At 34.8% G+C, this 24,422-nt stretch overlaps 2 protein-coding genes across 4 annotated transcripts; both read left to right on the forward strand.

Moving 5' to 3' along the window:
* The first annotated feature begins 977 nt into the window (after positions 1-977).
* LOC135691878 (ras-related protein ORAB-1) lies at positions 978-8,286 on the forward strand. The gene is made up of 7 exons (XM_065209878.2): positions 978-1,156; positions 1,817-1,889; positions 2,037-2,084; positions 2,977-3,024; positions 3,457-3,552; positions 6,390-6,521; positions 7,106-8,286. The coding sequence occupies exons 1-7, from the start codon at positions 1,143-1,145 to the stop codon at positions 7,301-7,303; spliced, it is 609 nt and encodes a 202-aa protein (XP_065065950.1). The 5' UTR covers positions 978-1,142; the 3' UTR covers positions 7,304-8,286.
* Positions 8,287-13,944: 5,658 nt separating this feature from the next.
* On the forward strand, positions 13,945-22,544 carry LOC135691822 (BTB/POZ domain-containing protein 9-like). 3 transcript variants are annotated; one of them, XM_089110765.1, is made up of 8 exons: positions 13,945-14,284; positions 16,379-16,709; positions 17,107-17,216; positions 17,935-18,124; positions 19,134-19,241; positions 20,275-20,353; positions 21,145-21,201; positions 21,645-22,544. In XM_089110765.1, the coding sequence occupies exons 1-8, from the start codon at positions 14,131-14,133 to the stop codon at positions 21,744-21,746; spliced, it is 1,131 nt and encodes a 376-aa protein (XP_088966891.1). In that variant the 5' UTR covers positions 13,945-14,130; the 3' UTR covers positions 21,747-22,544. The 3 variants fall into 3 exon arrangements, with proteins under 3 accessions (XP_088966891.1, XP_088966890.1, XP_065065874.2); XM_089110764.1 differs by having other exon boundaries at positions 13,947-15,013; XM_065209802.2 differs by lacking the exon at positions 21,145-21,201 and having other exon boundaries at positions 13,948-15,013.
* The last annotated feature ends 1,878 nt before the right edge of the window (positions 22,545-24,422 follow it).

Below are 24,422 nucleotides of genomic sequence, written 5' to 3' on the forward strand. Positions count from 1 at the left end.
TTCATTGTTCGGTATCAAACTGCAATCTGAATATCATAGTTATCATAATCAAGTTCCTAAATCGCAGAACTTTCATTTAAAAGCCAAAAATCTTTAAGATCTTGCTTCCAAAAATGAAATGTCAGATTCTAAAACATCCCGCAATCGACTAAAAAATCCCAATATCTCCTGCCTCAGCATGAGATTTTCTAAAATCTCTAAATCTTGTACACCTTCTTGGGAGTGATTCACGCCTCGAAATAGTTAGTCTACAAAATACAAATGTAAAATTTAACTAATCTCATAGGCGTACGGGGAGGAGGGGGCTGAAGCTCTTCTCCTAATATTTGATCTGAGGCTGGTTGTTTTCTTGCATATATTGGCAAATCATATAAAAAATATGTTCTTATAAAAGGAGTGAACAATGGAAATTTAGGGATCCACCGAGCAAATAGCCAAAACTTTCGAACCAGAAGTCTACACGGGCATTATATCTGAATAGAAGTTATCTATTCGGAATTTTTTCCCCTATCCAATTCTTGAAATTAGGCTTTTAATATCACGATCCTTTAACAATTCCAATAAATCATTTAAAAAGGACCCCTTTTTGAGTCAACTTTGCTTCATTATTTTCTATTAAGCATCATTTTTCAAGGGTTACAATAGGGGTGCTTCCTTGATGGTGCTGAGAGGACACTTAAGTTACAAACTAGTCATAAGATGAAATTAAATTAAATGTCCTCTCACTCTCAGTACCATCAAGGAAGCACCCAAGCTGTTGTTAGCCTTGAAAAATGATACTTGTTTCTCATTTAACACCCTGTCACAGTGTAAAGTTCTTTTGAATTTGAAGTTTCTTAGAAAACATACATTTACAATTAATACCCAGTGTTCCTTACTTAAATGCACACATCGTTTTACACCTCTGCCACGTAAACATCCGGGAATTCTGAATAACGTTCTGGTAGGTATCCCATCATGCTTTGTAAGCAACTATGTGAAAGTTCCTTTCGATGCCAACGTAGAATGATATTGAGGAAAACGTTGGGTTAATTTAGACTTGACGTGTTTGTCCGGACATATAGCAAAGATATTGCCGTTGGTTTTTAAAAAGGAAAACTTTGAAGAGTGTGTGCTTGGGAGAGTTTCCAGATATAGCAAATATGAACCCAGAATAGTAAGTATGAAATAAAAAAAAAACCTTGTTAGCTCGTAACCTGAACGAAGAGTGCCTTTGGGTTGGGTTGTAGTTTATGTCATGGTGCTGAGGATGTTGGATGGTTCCATTACGTATTTTTGTTAAATTACCTTTTTTTACTAGAATTGAATTGAAGTGTTGCGATGTTTTCAATCTTGATGCTGTTATTTTCAAGGATAACTTACTGATAATAAGTTTCTTATCACTTTAGATGAGAACGAGCTCTTTGATTAAAGTTTGTACCACCATTTGCATCGGGTACAAACCACAATTTTCCCAAGAAGAACGTTATCAAGTTTTGCACTCAGCGAATTTGTTGGATGTAATTCTCAGACCCTCTATTACAGCCTTCTGATTTAATAAGATCTTAATGACTATACTTCCCATATTCTCTTATAGAATTTTTATGATATCTTAATTCGCTTGGTTTTTTTACTTCTAATCTCTAGCAAATTTCTAGCGAATTTCTAGCAACTGTTACGACAGCTTTGTTACAGTGGCTGTTATTTAGTGTACTTCTAGTTTAGTGACGGCCATTTAATTAGGCCACTTCCGAAGACCCATGACATTTAATGACAACTGAAACTACCAAAACGCGAAACTGGCTGGCCATTTTAAATCCAATTTTTACCATTTTAGCGATTACTTATTTAAACTTCTGTTGATTGGCGATTCTGGTGTTGGCAAATCCTGTCTTCTACTTCGATTTGCGGTGAGTTATTCAGCTACGACTTCGTTACACCTCGATAAATTGTACAAGGAAGGCGTTTTCGTAGAATGCTTAGCTGTAATTCTAGCGTCGTATTTTAGGCTGTTTGGTACTCATTGCTCTGAAATTATTTATATTCTCCATTTTTAGGATGACACCTACACTGAGAGCTATATAAGTACGATTGGTGTTGATTTCGTAAGTATGACATCAGCGTTTCTCCCCAGCTAAGACAACTAAACTAACTTCGCATAATATCATGTGACCTTGTTCGTTCTCTGTGTGCTCGTTGTGCTAAAAACTGGGGACTTTTGTCTTCAAAGTAAGAAAAAAGTTCACTGCAAAATGCCAATAATATCATCGACTAGAACTATGTTTTATTGAATTGCAAGAACATTTAATTTTGTTGTTAACGATTTATTATCAATGTTTATGCAGTGCCTCTGGACTTCTACAGGTGGCCAGCAAATCTATTTATCGTTGTGAACATTACTGTTTTAGCCTTCCAGATATGAATGCTTTAGAGATAACATCATTTTCAGTATAAATAGATATTAAGCAGTATAAGACATCTCTTGAATAACTTTTAAATGTTGTTTTACCATAATTGAATATTGTCTTGTTAATCATGCTTATTTTGATGAATAAACAAGCATGCTTTCTTGGCATTGTATTTTCTTTTGCTTAAAGGACATTTTACAAGGTTTTTTTCTGTGTGGGTGCTTTTTTGGTGAATATTTAAACCTGTTAGCAAATGAAGGTTGTCTCACTCACTTTGTTGGCAAATAAGAACTGAACACTTCTCTAAGCGAAAAGCTAGCACTTGAACTGCTTACACATATTAGATTAAAAACAAATTAAGAACAATCCAGCCTCAGATTTTCAAAAAAATTAAGAACAGTCAGCCTGAACTTAAATTTACTGGTTCTTATAAAAAAGAGTGTAGTTGATAACATCTTGAATATCCCTGGTCATAAATGTATGTTGATTTAAAAACATATAGAACATAAAGCAAACAATTTTTTCCTTTTTTTAAGGACTCAAATCCTTTGAAATTGGTTTTCCAACCAAAAAATATTTTATTTTTCAGAAAATCAGAACGATTGATTTAGATGGAAAAACAATAAAGCTTCAGATTGTAAGAATACATTTTATGCAATATATATAATAGTTATTTATTTATATATTTGTAAATGTGTATGGTTTGTCAATATTTTTATTGTTTTAAAATACTTGTGACAAAGTAATTTTGCTTGGTTTGAAAATTTACCTTAGGTAAAGAAAGTAAAATGTCACACCAGTCAGCCACATTTATAGATTTTAATGACATTTCCGAGTTCTAGGTTTCTTTGATTTTAAACATCTTCCTTTTTTTTAGATTCAAGTATATACTGAAGTTTCTAAATTCTTTCTGATTGTCCAGTACTCGTTTCTTTGAGAAAGTTGATGAAAAATTAGTGTATTTATGTTTGCATATCTGAACTTTGTATTTCTTCATTAAATGTGTATCCCTAAATTTTATATAAGGAAGACAAAAGCTTCTTGAATGACATAATTTTTTATTTCTTAGTGGGACACTGCGGGGCAAGAGAGATTTAGGACAATCACTTCTAGCTATTACAGAGGTGCACATGGAATTATTATTGTCTATGATGTCACTGATCAGGTAAAATTACTTTCTGTTATATTGCTGAATAGATTAAGTCTCTGCAAAGGATCATTGCTGATTTATGAATCTTCTTTAGTATGTGCATATGTCTTTACTGTAATATAAGGCTTTTAGGGTGATTGTACACCAAGGGAAAGTCTTCCTTAACCGATGGAAAGTTATCAACTTAATGAAATGATCTCAAGTCAAGGAGATTTGACCACCTCAAGGAAGTAATTTTTCTAATTTCAGCTTCTAAGCCTTTGTCAAAACAATTAACCCATATACAGGGCTTTCAAGTTCAGAAATTGATGCGCGTGACAAAAAACTCGCATGATCAGTATGGGGCGCATGATTCAAACTTATTTCATAAAACAAAATAATGAAGTATTTTTAAACTGAAAGGCTTTATTTAAAATGAACAAAATTCTTCATGTCCATGTTCCGCCTCAGAGAGGCCAAATGTCTCAAATTCCTCATCATTATCTGATTCTGACGAATCGTCCGTTGATCGAGCTTCGATTTCTTTCTGAGTTTGGAATACTTTTTTGAATGTTTATTTTTATTCTCCGTTTCGTGTTCAAATGTAAAATCATCTTGCAAAAAACGTAGCAAAAGCTTAAAAAACATAGATAATGCAGTCTTATAATATGAAAATGGGCCGCTTGCGGTTGTTCGCACGTCTTGACTACTTTACGCGTGCGATGGCGTGCGATGTGGACCGCTTTTTTATCCGTCATTTCTCTTTCCTGTTGTCAAGAACTATAGGGTGCTGCTTTCAAAGAGACAATCTGTGTCGCAAACTGAACAGAAACCAATGAAATTGACAGAGAAACTGTTTTTGTTCTTCTTTAAAGATGTTAAATTTAATTAGTTATAAGTTTTCTAGGAAGTAATTATAGAATATTTCTGTAACCATTTAAAGATGTGCAAACAATCCTTTAGTGGTACAAAGGTTGAAAAAAATTCAATTGCTCGTAGAAATTACCATGCAGCATCACTGACTTCAGTATCATCGTTGACGTAGGGGATAACATAGCGGATATTCTTAAAAAATATATATCTTACCATTTGATCGGTGATCCTTTCACGATTATATGGAATTCATCAATCAATTGAATGAGAAAGAATGGGCAGAGAAATAACACAAAGGTCTAAAAAAACACACTTTCTTTGAACGCAAACACTTTACAGCTCTTAATCTTAAAAAACGTTCGATAACAGTTTAAAATAATTAAAAAACAGTAAACATCACCTCTTCTTTCTCAGAGTTTTCTTCTGTTTCCTCCTCTTTCTCTAGCTTAGGTTTCTTCGATATACCGATAACATTATCAAGCTTTTGCTTTCTGCTCTTCGAAAGATAGAGCACTGTTGCCCTTTTCAAGATATTTTATATTTCTTCGTCAGTCCATATATCATCATTGACTGCAGTCTTGTCACATCTCCATTTCACTGTATGGCATTTGTAGCTTTCCGATTATTCCGTTCTTTCCCCAACCCATAAATGTCGCCAGCTTCACTTTGTTTCCTTTGGCCATGATCAGGTGATAGGCAAAGACAACTCTTAACAACAGTGTCCCAAAATTCAAATCGCAGAGTTTTGAAAGTTATTGAAGTACCAGGTGTTGATTGCAGATTACTCCCCTGGCACCCCCTTGGTTAAATAACTATAATGTTAAGCGATCTTGGCGTAACTTCTTTGCAACACCATTATTAAATCCAGTATGGGAGTACTTTTACAACACCTTGGAAAACAACAGAACTGCCTTTGAATTTGGCGATTTTGACTTACCGCAGCTTTAGAAATCTTCCTAACCTAAGCGATGTTTTATGGCAAATTCTTTGTTTTGCGCATGCGATGATTTGCACGCCTTGGCAATTTGGGCGTGTGTGGAGGCGTGTGCGTGCGATCGCACGCCTCATATTACAAAGACTAGATAATGTCAATAAAAAGGACAACTGAGATGGTTGCCGATCTTATACCATGACATATGATTTGATACCAAGCATAATGGGTAATTTGGCCATAAGAAAAGAAATTAAATTGATACTCGCCATTGTTGTGAAAATCAATATTCATCATTATTGCATCAAAAGCTAAAAAATCTCGTTTAGAAGGTTTATATAAGATGCCAGCCCATCTTAGTTGGATGGATTGCATTATCCCGTACACACTTACAAAAAATGATTGCACCTGTGGAAACCAGCGGGCTAGCACACTTCATGTAAACAGGCCCTACTTCAAAGAGCAACAGTATGTCAGCCTCAAAAAGGAGTTTCCGTTTCGAAAAGGAGTTTCTCAAGGGGATTGGCCAATTTCAGCAATGGATCACGAAAAAAATTTGTCACCATCTGGAAATCGCTCTCCTCTCTACAAAAGAAGTATTTATCATTGGGCGCTCATCTTTTCGTTATCAAAGGAAACTTTGGACACGTGCCTGCGCGCTCGCGCACCCCCCACTGAAAGCCCTGATATATTTTTACTGAAAATGCCAAGGCTGATAAAATGCCAAGGAGAAATTTTTCCCACAAGAGTGCTGCTCTTATGTCAGAATTGAATCTTAGATTGCTGCTGTAAAATCCAGTAAACATTTATATGTATTTAGTTGTCACCAAAACCATCAAATAGTTGATACTTGTGGTCTCTATAAACTATGGACCAAAACAAGAAACCAAAATGCTATAAAATCTTAACTAGCCAATAAGTTTGGATGAAAACCTGTTGCTGAAATCTTGCTCAATCTATTGATTAGTCAGCATCTTGGACGTTTGTCATAAATGATGCAAAATAAATCATCATTGAAAAACTGTTTTAACATTTAACAAGTTGAAATCTGGGAAATCTTATTTTGTAGGAGTCCTTCCAAAATGTCAAACAGTGGTTACAAGAAATTGACAGATACGCATGTGAAAGTGTGAACAAATTGCTAGTTGGAAATAAATGCGACCTGACCACAAAGAAAGTTGTTGATTACACCACTGCCAAGGTTGTTATACTTCCCTTTTTGCAAACAATTTCATGGAAAATTTATTTTTTACATGTATATATATTGTATTTTTACATTAATTGCTTTAGAACCAGATTTAGATTTGTATACTCTGTTTAGACAATCTGCTTTTTGCTACATGTAAGTACTCCACACAACCTCTGACCACTGCTAGCAGTCTATTTTGTTTTCTTTTTTTCTCTTTATTAATTATATATAGATTATAATTTGTATATAAGTTAATTCATTGCAATCCTTTTAATTTTCTTTTTTATTTATAATCTGATAGTATTGAACAATCTTGCCTATTGTGCTAGTGTTTTAATTGCATGATGGTATCCTATTGGGAAAGCACAATCGGTTACTTGCACTTTGAACATCAGTTGTATTTTCTTCTCCTTTTTAAGCTTCTGTTGTGTAGTGTGTAGTTGAATCCATGAAACAGAACTTGTTTTTGATTCCTTGTATGCAAATTGTTGATTGATTTTAAAAATGTATTAGTTTGTGGGGTGAAATGTTTTATTTCTTGCTTTATAATTGCTTTTTTTATCATTGTTTCTTATACATCTCATATTCTCAAATAGGAATTTGCAGATTCATTGGGAATACCATTCCTAGAAACCAGTGCAAAAAATGCAACAAACGTTGAACAAGCTTTCATGACAATGGCTGCAGAAATCAAAAGTAGAATGGGACCACCACAGACAGCAGCTGATACCCAAAAGAAAGTCAATATAAACTCTAGTAGTCCTGTGAATAAACCAAGTGGTGGTTGTTGTTAAATTAGATGCGTCTTAGATTTCTAATGTTTGGCCAGAAGAGCTTCTCCTAATTTCATAGCTGATCCTTTGGTGATGTGATAGTAAAAATCAGTATTCTACTCTAGCACAAATAAATGCAGCAAAACCATGCATGTAGGCTGTACAGCATTCATATAACAATTTGGCATTATAAAGACTTCATGTCAGTTGTGCTGACTACTGTGAGCAGTTTTATGTTTTGTTTTGTTGGCAGAGGTATGGGAATTTTTTTCACTTTTTCGCAAAAATTCATTTAAAGTGTAAAGAGAACTGTATGTATCTTTAAACAGGGCAATTTAGAATTGATTTAATGTTACATAATCTTCATTGTTCATCATGTAGCCCTTCATTTCTGATGAAATCTTTGAATCCTTTATGCTTTGTTTATTTCTAAACTATAAACACAACCATTTTGTAAATTGCCAAGAGCGCTAATTTTCTCAATGTGATAAAGACTTTTAACGATGGAGGCCATTTTGTTCTAAGTGAATGTTCCTACAATAAGACTAAATGTACCTGACTTTGTTAACTTACAGGTGCATCATTTCAATAACAGTGCTTAAAGGGTATTAGGAAATAGTGTAGCTTATTTAGGAGGAGGTGTTTTGAAAGTTTTTTAATTTTCTTGTTATTATAACTTCACATGGAGGATTATTTTGGCTTATATTTTAAAATGATTCAAATGTCATAATGTTGAAGGCTGGCACGATAGTAAGGTACTGTGCTGCAATTGGATGCCATTTAATATCTAAATGACAAAGATGGATCAAGAGGTATTAACCACTGCATGATTGTCTACTTTTCCTAATATTGAAACAGTTACATTATTAATATTAATTATTATAAGTTGTTTGTGTAACTTCAAAGGCAATTGTAATTCTCAATGTATGATTATGGATTTTGCATAAAACCCCTATATTAAATGTGCTTGCATTAATGCTAGTGATATCCATATGAGGCTGGAAGATTGTTTTGTGTTTTAACTTCTTTCTGTGCAAATAAAACCAGACTGCCTTAAAGGTTAGGATAAAGGTAGAGATGGAAATTCAGGAATATTCAGGCCATGTTTACATTGCAGGTGCACCATATGGTGTGAGTTTTAATACTACCTCCAGATTTTACTTGGGAAATTGTTAACGTCATATTTGTTTAATAAAGTACCAAAGTGATGACGTCATAAAATCTATTTTTAGAATTTATGAATTTTGATCCCAGAACCTAAAAGAGCATCATTAAATTCCTCTAAATATGCAAAATCATTTAAAGGCATTACAAAATGGCTGAGATATGACCACTTGAGCACAGGCTCTTGCCCCATGTAATTTGGTCTTGGTTCATAACTTTATGAACCAGGCCAGAATAGCAGTTATCCGTTAGCAAACTTGAAATCTTTCATTGGCCATGTCTAACCCAATTTGGAACATATCTAACTAATTTGCACATTGAGGTACTTTATGCAGTTCTTTCAGATTTTGAGGCCAAATTTAAGAAATTCTAAAAATATATTTTTAAAGACATCACACTTCAGTACTCTATGCCTTGTAATATTTTGAGATGGAAAATTTTGTGATGTTCCAACTAAAATTTTTAAGAATTTATCAACATTCTGTATAAATTAGTCTTTGAGAAAAACTAAAACCATTCTATCAATCAACATTTTAATTTAAATTTGCAAGGATTAAATCACATCTGGTATATAGAATAGAAAGGTATGAATTCTATCTATTTTTGGATATAGGGGGACAGGAGCTTTTAAAGATGATCACTAGTAGGGGATGCTCTCTAGTAAATGCTCAAGTTGGGTAATGCTCATCACTAGAGAATATCATAGATGAAGGTCCTGGTCCTGTAAAGTACTTAGAGATATAATTATATCCAGTATAAGGTGGTATCACAAATGGCAGTTTTACTTTATCTTTTTAAATATGGCTGGCAAAACTATATGTTAGGGTGTCACCTGGGGCTACTGTCGGATTTGGCATTGTGATACCAGTGCAGTCAAGACATATACAGGCTTATTGTTTGTGTGGTCTGATTTTAAACTCAATACTACATTTGCATGGCATGTTTACAAAGTTTGTGTGGTTTTTAATTTTGTAAAAGTTACACATGAAGACTGCATTTAAAAGTCCACATGAAATATATGATGGGTGTAGGGTAAGTTTTCAGTCTGGAGGCTGCAAAACAATACAAATGATGTGTTTTGTAAAGATGTGAAGCATAAATGCTGCCACTGTTCACGACTTGGAAGTTAAAAATCCTTCCAAAAACATGCAAAATTCCATGGTTTGGAGAGACAAGACCACCATTTCCTTTAGAAAAAAAACATTTGGAAATCATTAGTCCACTCTGCCCCTCTCCCATATTTCCACCATAACCTTAACAAATTTCAACATGTGGTGATTAGGTTTATTATCATAAAACTTTAGCTTGTTATGAAGGTCTAATTGAAATTAATTAAATGCACTAAGGTTAAGAGGTTAGGTTAACACGGTGTTTTTAAAATGAAATGTAACAACTTAATAGTAATTATAAATGTTATAAGAAATGAAAAAATTAAGCTAATTAGCAGTATTGGATTGTCAAGCATTTTGACATCGAACATTGTGCTTTGGGGTTCAACACTAAACAGTAAGATACTTGATCTACAAAATTGCAAGAAAGATGTGGGTAACAAATTGCCAGGGAAGAACACCACCAATAAGATGATGGCATTTGCAGGTGTTATTCTAACATGGTTTTGTTACCAATTTGTGGTGTTGTAAATTTGATTTGTGGTGTTATGATCTTAATTTTGTAGTGTTGTAAAAAATTCGATCATGTTGAATAATTTTTCGCAAAATATATGAATCAATTGGTAAAACAAAAATAATTTCCAATTCAAACCAAATCAAAACAAAAACCTAACTAACAGAAAAGTTATAGTAAATAGTCAGACAGTCCTAAAAAACTTTTTTTTTGATCTTTTTGATTTTTTTGATATTTTGCATCTGTGTACACCCCCTTTTAACCAACACTGACTTTCCTATTTTATTTGTTTTGTTTTTCCTTCTCTCTTTCCATTTCAGCCATTCAATGACACATGGGCTAGGGTCCCACTTTTTGAGCACTGGCATACTGAGATGCAAACATAGGTATAGATTTTGTGGCAGTTGTGATACTACTTCGTATGAATGTCTTCAAAAGATTGTATGCGCTGATTAGCTGATACAGGTATTTTGGTGCCCTGGCTGTCTGTTAATTTGTCTATCAGTGTTTAAGGGTTCTCAATTTCCTACCACTCACGAACATAGAAGCTATGTATTACGTGATGCTTTTTTGATGTTTTCTATGTTTTTGAACACACCACCTCATATGTACCTTTTATATATTTATAGTCTACAACGCAAAAACAGAAGTCAGAAGAAATACTTTTCTTTTAGACCAGTGGTCTCATACTTCCATTGTTTTTGGTTTTTTGTCAACACTAGAATTTAAACATTCAACAATACTAGTGCTTGAATTTATGTTATAAATTTTTCTTAGAATTACCCATGAGTATCCGATAATTACTCATCTTCAGGCATAGAATTTCGCATAATTTCTTTTTGTTGTTCAAGCAATCTTTCCTGCATTTTCTGTTCTTGTTCCTGTCTCTTTACAACATCTTGTGCTTCTTTCTGCATTTTTTCCAGTTTCTCCAAAGTAACAGATTTAAGTGGTAATATTTTTGGCTTACATAAGACAGGCATAGGGGTTTGCTCTGAATACAAAAGTCCTTGCTTCGGCAAAACTTCGCCAATCTGGTCACTCGCCATCTTTCTTTCTCAAAAGAAACAAAGCTTCTGTTGTTGTTGTTGTGATTCAACGGGTGCCTTGCACTAACTGCGTTGCTATGCAACAGCAGTTCGAATCCAAAATCACGGACAGGAGAAATCTAGGGACGGATTAACCGGGGGTTTTGGGGGTGCATCATCCCCTAATATTTTTGTTTTCTTCTATAAATTGTGCTTGTTTTGGTTAAAATGCTTTTTTTGGTAGTCAGTAGTAACGAAATTATGTAGAAAACTAGCTTTCTTCATCGACTTATCTTCTTTATCTTAAAGGTAAAGACTGGATTTAAAAAAATGTGCAAAGAGTGTGGTACAAAGTCCAATCATTATCAAGCACCCCCCTCCCCCCGCTCATGCCGCTTAAATCCGTTTTTAGATAAATCCTTTCCAGAATAGTTGGGTCACCTTTAACTTACACAAAATTCTGTCGTCACATGGTTGTCACAAAATTCTTCTCTCCCTCAACATAAATTAATAACCCGCATGTTAGAATCTAGGGATTTAAGAACCTTCTGGAAGAAATTTGCTTTTTTACACATCCAAAATATATTTTATATATAATGATAGATGCATAGGCCGAAATGGTCCTTAAGCTACTGCAACAAAACAAAACGTCGTTATTTTAAATGGTTGATTAAAATTGCTATACATCTGAAATTTTACAACAGATGGCTACAAAATGTTCATTGAACTGTTAAATTTGATCTGTTATTGTGAAAATTAGTGCCACTATTTTATATGAAGTACTGTATCATTGATCAATTGTTGGTGGGCATTCGGCAATATTGGTACATTAATAAATATTTAAATTGAACAAACCAGATTTAGTGCTATTTTCTGATAATCAACAACAATATCTACTTTGTAGAAATTTAGTACCTGATCAAGAACCTACAATAGCTATATGTATTTAGCTTAAACTTTCAATAAGTACCCCATAATATAAGAACCAGTTGTGCCAAACTCTGAGAAAGTAAATTCTTACATGCGGGTTTTTACTGTATTGCTTACCTAAGTAAATGGCCGAGGTAACAAGTATCACGAATTTTGCTTGAATCTCACGCTTCCGAAATGGGAGAAGCAAAAAATGCAAAAGTACAGTACAATACACTGACGTTCAAAAAGTATTGTGACACCTTCGATAAAAGAACAATGGCGTTATAATCTAACCAATGGTGAATGACAATAGACCTATACATTTAAATAAACAAAGTTTAGAAAGTATGTTTGTAACATGGTTATACATTACTAAAATGGGCTTTCAACTAACCACTTTCTCTCTATACCCGCTGCGTATTAAGTACGAAGAACACTATTTGCACAATTTCTGGATTCACATATACAGTACATCGTAAACCAATAAGATCATTCTGGAATTTTCCATTTAACTATTTACAGCTTGTTTGCACCAGTGAATTGTTATTTTATTGCAAATATTACAATTTTTACTTTAGTTAATACTATCATCGACAGAATTTAAAATGTACCTAGTATTGAGGCTTGTAGTACACCAGACCAAATCTGCTGATATTTGTTGACTTGTTAGTAGTTTATTGGTTCTCAGCATAAGTTTAAAACAGGATTGTTGAGATTGACAAGAGTGACACGACATCCCAAATAGCTGGCTGCATTTAATTCAAGAAAAATTGTGCTTTGTTACAAACTTTTTATGATAACAATTTTATAAAAACACGTGCCTCAACATTGGTCAAAAGTAGAAAACAAATTAAAAGTAAGCTGAGGCTGAGCTACTGTAAAATATAATTTGAACGATGTTTCATCTCAAAAATGAGGAGTTTTACATGGATGCTTTTTCTGTAAACTTTCAGACTTTTCAGCAAATAAAGGATTTTTCATTCACTTTGTTGGCAAAAAAGGTCAGAACACAAATAGATAGCAATTGCATTGCTTACACCCTATTAATTTAAAAACAAATTAAGAGCCATCCAGCCACATATTTTCGAAAAAATTAAAAACAGCCAGCCCGAACTTTAGCTTACCAGTTCCCATGACAAACCATCACAAACCTAAAACACACGATCAACAAAAAACGACTTATAACGAAGAACTGCTCATTTTCAATACATTTGATCAATAATAGCTCTTCCTAGTTTGTGATATATAAGTTTTATGCTACATCTTCAAATGTTATAATAGTAGTTTACGTTCCTTCTAAACCTCGTTCAATTGTAGCTTGCAACTTTCCATACAAGAGTGTTTTATCCAGTATACCTTCAGTTTGTTGTGGTACAGCCAGAGCTAGATAAACCCTACTTTTTCATGTTATATTTACAAAATTATCGCAAAATAGCACAGATTTTATAAACCCATATCATTATTCGCCTAGAAAGTACCAGGAAATTCGACAAAGTGGCATTTTTAAGATTAAATTTGGAAATTATCATATAATTAAACGTTTGTTTCGAATACGATAACTCTTTATCTTGAAAATAGAAACTTAGCAAGTACAGCGAATCCAAAAATAACTTAGGTGCTCGCTTTCTATTTTTTAATGCTCGCATCTAAGCTAAATAATATAGAATGAGTTTTCGATTAATATTTTGAATGATTTTGTAACAAAACAGAGGGTGTAGCTATGGATGTGGGTATTAGTGTGTGTGGCTTCTAGAAGCTGCATTCAAAGCCCCCTATCCTAACGTTTTATAACACGGCCCCCAGGTCAGGAGCATTTCAAAGAAGAGTGAAATTTTCAAAATATGGTGGCACGTGCTCCTTGTGCACTTCTGGCTCCGACGACCCCCGCTTGATTCGGAAAAAATCTGATGGCACAAGTCGGCTGTTTCCACTGAAAGACTCGCTGAACGTTGTTGCTGTTGTAACGTCAACAAAATGACCGACACAAATCGACTTTCAGTTCCATCTGAAACTGAAACAACAATGGCACAGGATCTCCGTTACACTTGAATTGCTCTAGAATCTAGAGTCTAGATCAACAGGAAAGTAAAAATATGCCTGACTCCAAAATATGTCATTAATATGTCTGACTCCAACATTTTGAGAAGCAGGTCACAATCAAGCCGCTTTAGTGTTGATGGAGATCAAGCTGGAACTGGAAGGGGCCTAGACCCATACTTTCCATTAGTTGATCATGTAGAATTGCTCTCATCGCAACTTGGCAATCTTCTTAAAGGTGAAAACAATACCGATGTAACTTTCGTTGTAGAAGGAGAACAATTCGAAGCACATCGTATTATTCTGTCAGCGCGATGCGAATATTTTCGAGCACTATTGTATGGCGGAATGAAAGAGACAACAGACATGGCTAAAATCGAGTTACATGACACACCCGCGAAAGTTTTCAAATATCTGCTAAAGTATATTTACAGTGGAAGGCTGTTCTTGAGGGAGCTTGAAGAGCGTGATATCCTTGACATGCTTATTCTCGCAAATAGATATAGTCTGTTGTCTCTTGAAAGCGCAATAACAGGATATTTCAAAGAAGTCATCGGAGAATGTACAGTAACTGATATTTATGACGTTGCATCGACGATAGGAATCACTGATTTAGAATCCATATGCATTGATTACATGGATCATCACGCTGATGAAATAATCAATTCAGAAGGCTTTACAAGGTTGTCAAGGAAATCCCTCAAAGAAATAATTTCAAGAGGGTCATTTTGTATACCAGAAGACTTTCTTTTTGTTGGTGTGAGTAAATGGCTCTCTGAGAATGATGATGTAGATGAATATGAGACACGAGAATTGCTTTCATGCATACGATTGCCTCTAATGGAGTTAAGCTATCTACTCAATGAAATTAGAGACTCAAAACTTTTTACAGCTGATGATATCTTAGAAGCTGTGAAAATCAGACATGAGAAAAAATTGAATGAACTTCCACACAGAGGCTACCTTAGTAAGTGTTTGATTGCCCATGGTTGATTTTTGCATGTGCAAAAACAAATATCAGTTTCAAAAAGGAATATTGTTTGCTGGGTGATATGCAGCAACCTATGTTCGGAAATTACAGTGGCTTGCGCTTGAAATTTTATTAATTTTATCTAGTGCTATGAAAGTTGTTCAATTATTTTTCATCTAGAAAACTTGTGAAAATTTATCATCACATATTGTCCAATAATCAAAATCAAAATCAAGATAAGAAAGGTTGAGTGAGTGACATGATCAGGGCAGGAATCAAATCTCTGCCATGACACCTTGCACATCATTGCCCTACAATGGTCCAACCCAGTCACAATTCCAAATCCAAGGCCAAAGCTTTGTCACTCAAACACACTGCCTTTGACCGAACACCAGAACTGGTATGTGAGGGTACTTCGTACACCAAGGGAGTCATCCCAGCCAATTATTATAGGGTTCAGAGGAAAAGATCGATCTTGCTGTTGCTTTCCTGCAAATCCTGGGGGCTCTGTGAGATGGGGGTTTAGTGTAATGAGAATTTTGCATTGTTGTGGGTTCTTAGATACCGTCAGAGTCAGAGAATAGGCAATGTGCCTATTGTGTGTCTTGGTTCTAACTGAACTGAAGTTACTTACAAGTTCACATATTTACATACAGAAATGAATATCTAAAATTAGCGCGAATCATGCGAGAAAAACAAATGATCAGAAGGGCAAGTAAAGGTGATGAGTAAATTGAATAGCATGGCAAAGATAAAGTAAACAATACATATTATTTAGTGAATGCGTGATATAAGATTGACATAGAGGATGCCTGTGCTGCAATGTGAGAATGTGATGAATCAATAAGAAGGAAAAAATTAATGAAAACAGGCCTATGTAAAGCCACTACAGGGGCTCTATGAGAAATAGTTCTGTGTGTTGTTGCCTGTACAGATTTCTTCATGTTTAATTTCTCGTCAAAATTTCTTGCTCTCTTGTTTTGTAGTGAGGATTCTTACATAAAGCAATATTTTTTAGCCCAATAAGAGCATTGCTAGGCTATTAAACTGAAGGCCTTAAGGCAATAATAGTAGCTTTGAAATCTAAGGGAGTACAATTTTCTGTAGCGAATCATTGCCCAAACCTGAAACAAAGACAGAACCCTTCATATATACAAAATTTGAATTTGATTGAAATTGATCTTAACCAAATACTAAGTCAAAGGTCATTCAATCGTGCATTCTGTTATACTCCCTTGTCAATCAAAGCTGCCTGGTTTTTTTTAATTTGTTGCTTCTGTGTCTCAATTGATAATTATATCACGAAAGTAACGCACTATAGATTTAGCTATTTTAAATTTTATTTGAAATTTTTTGTTTCAGTGAAAGATGAGAACCTTGCCCAATATTGCCATGATGCAAAAGTCATAACTGGAGAAATGAAAGAAACACTCTTTGATTTAGTAAAACCAGCATATGATCTAGAAAAGGGCTACACACGACATATGATTAAAGATACTGGAATCACTATTGAACTGGGGAGGCCAAGTATTATTAATACAATAAAGATGCTACTCTGGGATCTTGACAATAGGTCATACTCATATGGAATTGAATATTCAATGGATCAGTCTGACTGGACCACTCTTATTGATTACACAAAACACTTTTGCAGATCATCTCAAATACTCTGCTTTGAGCCCATTGTCGCAAGGTAAAGATTTATACTTCATTTTGTTTCATTTTTCCACCATATTGATTGATATGTTTATTTCCAAAGTTTGGTGCCTATCAATGATTTGGTACTTATCAAAACAAATTAGCTAAATGGTGTAATTATATGTTGATGTTATTTGTATAGCATGAATCTTGGAACCTTTTGTTGTAAGTTTAATTTATGACTTATGCATCTGATAAATTCAGATGAATATCTGTTACCAATGAATAGGAAGTTTCAGACAATTTATATCTATTCCTCTGTAAAAGCTGGCATCTCAGTCAATATCCCAATTAGTTTTCGTATCAAACAGTGCATGTAAAATGTTTAGTCTCGTAGCTTTTTATCTTTCAGAGGACAAGGTTCTATTATAATGATCTTTTCATTTATTTAGGTATCTCAAGATCACTGGCACTTACAATTCACTAAACAAATGTTTCCATCTTGTTTTATTTGAGTGCCTGTATAGTAGCTCATGTTTGCCAGTTCAAAATTCTTTCATTGGTAAGACATTGGTTTCATAGTCTTTCATTTTTTCTTTGAAGAGGACAAAGCAAAGAATATGATTCCCTCTTTTTCGTCTCTTGCTTTTCCTTAATTTCAATGTCTCCTTTTTAAATTTTGATCTTGCTCTACACAGTGGAAAGAATAATGGAGTTTTATGGGAAACACCCCCCCCCAAATGGATATCGCAGTCTAAATTAATCCTTTAGATTATATATGCTACCTTGGAGGTCGAAAGAAAAGAAACTTGGAAAGTTGACTGCTCTTAACCCACTATTAAAATGCCCAAATTCCACTATGTTCCTATATTAGCTATATTTTGAAAACATGTTTTCAGACTTATCTTGAATCAGGTGTTAGGGAAAAACTGGGTGGGAAAATTATTTGCCAAATTAAAATCCTTTGCAAAGAACATATGTCTAGTAGATTTAAGGTCATTTGAAGCTTAATTGCAATCAACAGTTTTTTAATCTTGATGATGTATTCAGACATGGCAACTTGACCCTAGTTTTTCAATTGGCTTCGACTTGTTCTTGATTTTTGGTCTGTCAGAAATTCTTTCATTTTAAGCTGGCTTTCTACAAAGCTAGCCTGGCCAGCTGTTTACTGAAATCAATATATAGGACAAAACCTCAAAAATGACAATAAAACTTTTACAGTTGTATTGATATTTTTGCAGATACATCTGCAATTATCTTTTCTCGATCCTTTTACTCAGTTCCTAATGAAAATGTGGCTTCAGTGATGGCAAAAGCGATTGTTTTGGAAGGCGTCAGTCGCAACAGAAACGCACTCATCGACGGTGATACTAAGAATTATGACTGGGAGTCTGGATACACGTGTCATCAGATTGGAAGTGGATGCATTACAATACAGTTGGCTCAGCCATTTGTTATTGGTTCCATGAGGTGACGCACCTTGTTTATTGCAAGCAGTTACGTTAACAGAGTTCTTAAGTGTCATCATTCGTGTTTTCAATATAGAAAATGAATTTTAAATAAATAGAGACTCATTAGAAGATAAGTAGAAGTAAAAGAATACCAACAAAGACATTATTTCGATGTGGAGAAAATGAAAAGCAACATAAAGTAGTTTTTAATAAAATGTGTGAAAGTATGTACCAGTGGCGGAAATTCAGGCTTTCATTTGGGGGGGGGGGCAGACCTACGATTTTCCGACAAGAAAACATCTTGTCTCGTGTCTAATTTTAAGGAAATTGCACTAATTTTAAGGAAATTGATATCAAGATCGATATCTCATCTAAGACAATTGATGATACAAGAGGTCGACCGATTACACTTTTGATAAGTTGTTCATGATAACAACATGGTTGTAGTTGTGATGTTCATTTTATGCATTTTATCTTGTTTTCGTCATTGGGAAATATGTTTGAAAATAACTTTTGTTTGGAAGAATCCAATCCAACTTTGAAAGTTCGGCTAATCTTTACGGAATTGACATTATACAATTCACAGTTTTGATTTTAGTCATATATTGTTTTTTGATTATTTAGTACTGGCTAATTATTTATCAGCTATTCTATGTCCAACTTTTGCAAAAAGAGCACAGAGAGGCTATAGAGTCCCCTGGGGTAAAAAGGGAAAACGCAGATCACTTGCGAGCGAAGCGAGCAGAAAATTTGGCAATTACGCCCCTAAGATTAGCTTAAAATTCCTTTTTGAGAACGTTTTCTTGGAGTAATTTAGACACGTTAAGCGGTTGACAATTATCCGACGAAAGCCCGAATTTTCCAACGACGTCGCTGATGGGCCCGAGCCCCCCAAACCCCCATAATTTCCGCCACTGGTATGTATATAGGACTTGTTCAATGATAGACATTAAGAATTCGCAACCATAATGAAATTAAGCTTAAACATAATCAATTAATTTTTGTAAAGAAGATGCATCATTTTGCAGGATGCTTCTGTGGGACTGCGATGATCGTCAGTATTGTTATCGCATCGAGGTGTCTCTTGATCAGAATGAATGGCTTACAGTTTGTAATAGAGCGAATGAGCCCAGCAGGTAAGAACATAATGATTAAGGGCAATCGACTGACACCAATGTCACTTAGGCCATCTGTTAATCGACTATTGGCACGTGAGTTGAATGACGCCAATTAATAAGCACGTGAGTTGAATGACGCTTATTGATTGGCCAATGGTTGATTGACAGATGGCTTAAGCCACTTTAGTATCTCTCGATTACCATTAATTAAGGGTGCTCTGATTAGGCATTACACTCTCTTTTTATAAGAACACACCTTGTAAGAGCACCGAGGCTCGGTTCATCGGAAACAAAAACAATGTAAGGTCCCGAGTAACCTGAAAAATTGAAAGGAAAACATTGTGTTTTTGGAAATTACCTCTCGTGGTAACAAGGCAGACTTTATCAGCTATTAAACCATCCTACTAAAAATGCCATGCAAACTGTAATTTACTGTTATGTACCGCCTAAAAATTGTTTAAACTGTAATTTAGTCGTTTAAGAAACAATTGATAGACTGTGGCTGTAGAAAAATAGATTTTGAAAGGAGAACAGTATAGAGAGTACCCAAGCTTCAAATGGCCAAAAATAAGAACATCGCGCCTTGGCAAAAATGAATGCAATCGCCATACGAAAATATTTTGTATCGGAATGAATTGCTAAAATCCATGTCGTCTTTGTGTTTTTATTACCCATTTCTCGATCTCGATCAAAGTAGTCAAAAATAAGTTATGATAGATTTATCTTGATCAATATTATATTGTCTTGGTAAATGTCAAGGGCACGACATCTTAGCATCAAAAATTGAATTTGAAGCAGAAAAATGATGAACCTAGCATTTTGAATCATTGCCTTTATTGAATGCTACTACCATCTTACCAAATTATTTGCTGACTTTCCATTACTTCACAATGTAAAAGCTAAAAGTCTTAATTGTAACTTTTAAGGAACTTATTTGTAACTCTGTGTCAATGATCTTTACCCGCTCGAATTCATGTAACTTAAAGTTGATAGCTAAATTTTCTATATCCTTTAATATGTTCATTATAATTTTAAAATTCCTCATCCACAGATCTTGGCAAACTATAACATTTCCTCAAAGACCCGTATCGTTTATAAAACTTATTGGAACAAAAAATACAGCGAACCAGGTATGTTGTTTTCTACAACAATATATTATTTGACTTAATCTGTTGTCAAACTATTTCACATATTCGGATTTTATTTTACCCCTCGTTTCAACATTCAAACTTTATAAATAAATTTGTATTTCATTTCTCGTGAGCCATTTTTCTGTGTTTTCACCACAGTTTTTGAAATCGTGAGAATGATGTCTGAATGTTAGAAATAACCAATTTTCACCTCTTAAGATATAGATTTATACAACAATTTTCCTTTACTGCTTGCTTTAATGTAGAACTCTTTCAGTTTTACCTCTGGACCTCAACACCATTTCCTCTCAACACCCGGCTTTAAGGGTTGCAAAATGTGTCTGTTGCAAGGCAATCGCAGTTGCACTGGCAGGCCACTGGTGCCAGCCAACGATGATTTTTCTGCGAATGTGCGATTTGAATTTTTGATACTAAGGAAAAAATCTGAGAATTATAATTTTCCCTCCGGCTCTCGGTAGAATCGATTTTTATTATTCGTCTAAGAAAGAAGAGAAAATTTTTGGAGAGGGAAATATTTTGAGGAATTACTGTATCCTTCAAAAGTAACATATATCTCCCTACTTAGTTCTACAATTGTCATGCAGGGGTTATGTGAAAACTAGTGTAGTTTTTTTGACTGGATCATGTTTCGATATGTTCTGCCAGTAAACAATTGGAGGTAACATATCAAAGGTTCTATGCAAAGGTCTTCACAAAACGTATCGCAAATAAGATTTTACTAAGCTTTTACGCCCCTTAATGTTGACATGTACTTGGAGGGAATTTTTCAGCTGTCAACATGGACACTCCCCATTGGAACCAGAGCGTTTTCCAGCAGTAAAAAGGGCGTACGTATAACTTTTGCTCTGATGAAGCCCCGTATGCTGGGGCGAAATATTAGCCTTCACTGATTTACGTGTATTTATTGTTGTTTATTCTCGGCGTATTGCGGTGTTTCTTATTTGCTACAAAAAGGGTGTAGCCTATGCATTTCCCCTTCCACCACAGACATCCTCACACACCCACCCAACTGCTTTTAAGGCCATGTAAATCGTGAGGTGCATTAGTATATACGTTTCTGGAAACAATTCCCTTGGATTAGCTGATTTTATGCTCGATGGTAGGCAGGATGAATTACATACAATTTATTGCTCAATTGATAATCGAAATTTGGTGAGTAGCAGTCACCTCCCAATATCTGAGTAATAAATAGAAAATTTCTTCTACTTTTCAAGTACACCAATGCTTCGGTTATCCAAGAAACTGTTGAAGTTTTATGTTTGCATTTTAGGTCTTTCATGTTGTGCATTTTGAATGCCCTGCGGTGGAGGATCTCTGCTCAAGCTCATCTGTTACAGAATCAGTCACCGACCGTGACACAGAAGATTGTTGATAAACCATAGTGAAGTAATGTGTAGTTTTCAGTGATATTTTCCTGTATAGTGCTCAGGGCTCCTATGTATCTGGTCGTAGTCTTGAGTTCCCAGTGGAAGCCGGTAATTTTGTGTACTACCCATCACCTGCATCCATGATTTGCATCCATGATTTGCATCCATGATTTGCATCCATGATTTGCATCCATGATTTGCATCCATGATTTGCATCCATGATTTGCATCCATGATTTGCATCCATGATTTCTCTGACAAAAATATCATTATTTTGCTAAATCTAGGAGATCGATATTTTTGTGCCATGATGAGGAAATAGCAAAATGCTTCTCTATTCTTCAGTATTCACTATTTTTCTAAATATATAGGAGGCATTGTGCTTTTTGTGAGCTGTTTTAGATTAGAGTACTCAAGAGAAACTCTTTTCTCCAAATCCCCATGTTTATGGTACCAATGGAAGTCTCTAGGTATTCAGGCGTATTCAGTTGTCATGGTGGAATCTTCCAGATTTTGGGAAAATAAAATAAGTAGGTAATGAAGAGCATTACTTTTGCGACTAGAAGATGAGGAATAATTTCTTTATTTTCATGACTGGTGATATAAAATTCTTCGTTAGCTGTTGTAACACGTATAGTCCGAGAGGTTCTACAAACCCAGAAGCATCTCGTCTGTTCACTGTATAAGATATTAATTATGTCAAATTAGTTTGAATAAGTTAGTGCATTGTGAATGTTTAAGGTAGATAATGTCAGCTTGTATAAAAGAAATGTTGTTGTTTAAAAGCATGGCTTACTTAGCTTTCTTAAGCGGCTTTCTTATTCATTCTTCTTTTTTATTTCATCCCCCAAAATAGGGATGTCCTGTTTTTATGTCAATTTTGAACGGAAATCCTTTTTTTTGGAATTGTGATGTTTAAAGTTTTTATTAGCTAGAAAAGGATGTTGGTGGTGAGAGAGACAAAGAACATCCATGGTTCTCTATTTAGAAACCATAGACGTAGAAACCGGTGTACATCGCCACCAATTTTCAGAAAAAAAGTTAAATGCCTACTTGCCCTTTACGAAGGTGTTCTCTTTTGGATCCCTCACTTTGGAAAGGTCACACAAATCAGGAAAATAAGCCTTGAAAATGTGATCTCATTTCGATATTAAGGGTCAACGCACGTGGTACTGGTATATTCTATGTGGCCTGGAAAAGCGAAAGTTTCAACAACATAGTGAGCGAGTGAAACCGAAGACCGAAGATATTGAAATAGCAGCAGTCTTTTTACTTCTATTCTTGCCAAGAAAGGCAAAAAGATTCTTGTTTTATCAGCATTTCCATGCATGAATATTATAATTGCAACAAAGGCCTAAATGTGACGTATTGGAAGAATGGAAAATATTATAAACGCATTATTATATTATTATATTATAAATCAATCCTTAAGATGACCATAGTACTGGTCACCTTCAAAGTCCTTTTTTTAAAGATCAGATAGGAATGTTTTTACTAGTAGTCAGTACTTACTAGTAGCTTTTAGAACTTTGTTGTTTAAGAAACCTTAAAGTGTCTATGCAGCGAAATTTTATGTCCTGCTTTTTTTTAAGAGTTATATTTTCCTATCTTTTCTGATACGTTTGACACCAAAATTGTCATTATTTGACCAGCAAAAGTGTGTTTAATCAGAGTTTGAAATTAGGTAGTGCTTGCGAAAATCAAGGCCAGTTTGTGGCGTCACAGTGATGAGTCGGGCCACAGCAATCAGGAAACTGCGGTTGTACAGAATAGGTTCTAATGACGGAGATATGAAGAAGAATTGTGCAAATGGTGGTACAAGCATCAAAATTTCAGAGAACACTAAGTTTGATACGCTGAAAAAGATATGATATAGACCCAAATCATATCTTGCCCATAAGATCTATTTTTAGACTGGGGTACTCCGGTCAAGACCCCTAATTGTACCTTTGGTCATAAACGGGGAACGCCAGGCCATAGAAAGTTGAAATTCACAATAAAAAGACAGTTTAACTAGAAAAAAAAGATGTGATGTAGACCCGATTCATAATTTCCCCTAAATTCTATTTTTAGACTGGGGAACTCTGGTCCAGACCCCTAATTGTACAATTGGCCATAAACAGAGAATCCTAGTTCATAGAAAGTTGAAATTCACAATACAAAGGCAGTTTAACGAGCCGAAAAAAATATAAAATAAACCCAAATCATATGATGCACCCTAAATTCTACTTTTAGACTGGGGTACTCTGTTCCAGACCCTTAGTTGTACAATTGGCCGTAAACAAAGAATTCCAGTTCATAGAAAGTTGAAAATAAACAATATAAGGGCAGTTAAACGAGCCGAAAAAGATGTAAAATAAACCCAATCCATTTAATGCCCCTAAATTCCATTCTAGACTGGGGTACTCTGATCCAGACCCCTGGCCACAAACGGAGAACGCCAGGTCATAGAAACTTGGAATTCTCGATATAAAGGCAGTTTGACATGCAGAAAAAGATTGGATATCGAACCAAATCATATCTTGCCCCTAAGTTCTATTTTTAGACTGGGGTACTCTGATTCAGACCCCTAATTCTACCACTGGCTATAAACGGAGAACGGAAATTCTCAATATAAAGGCAGTTTGATACGCTGAGAAAGATGTGATATAGTTCCTATTCATAACTTGCACTCTAAAAATA

This window comes from Rhopilema esculentum, chromosome 10, assembly GCF_057945365.1.
Source record: "Rhopilema esculentum isolate cy_ngs chromosome 10, ASM5794536v1, whole genome shotgun sequence".
NCBI classification, from domain to species: Eukaryota; Metazoa; Cnidaria; class Scyphozoa; order Rhizostomeae; family Rhizostomatidae; genus Rhopilema; species Rhopilema esculentum.

Bases quoted from the DNA above. Each gene is read 5' to 3' on its own strand.
- LOC135691878 (XM_065209878.2), top strand. The intron at 3,025-3,456 runs GTAAGAATACAT...TTTATTTCTTAG, and splicing joins AAACAATAAAGCTTCAGATT to TGGGACACTGCGGGGCAAGA. The intron at 3,553-6,389 runs GTAAAATTACTT...CTTATTTTGTAG, and splicing joins TCTATGATGTCACTGATCAG to GAGTCCTTCCAAAATGTCAA.
- LOC135691822 (XM_089110764.1), top strand. From the start codon at position 14,131: ATGTCTGACTCCAACATTTTGAGAAGCAGGTCACAATCAAGCCGCTTT. The intron at 18,125-19,133 runs GTGACGCACCTT...ATCATTTTGCAG, and splicing joins TTTGTTATTGGTTCCATGAG to GATGCTTCTGTGGGACTGCG. The intron at 21,202-21,644 runs GTACGTATAACT...TTTGCATTTTAG, and splicing joins TTTCCAGCAGTAAAAAGGGC to GTCTTTCATGTTGTGCATTT.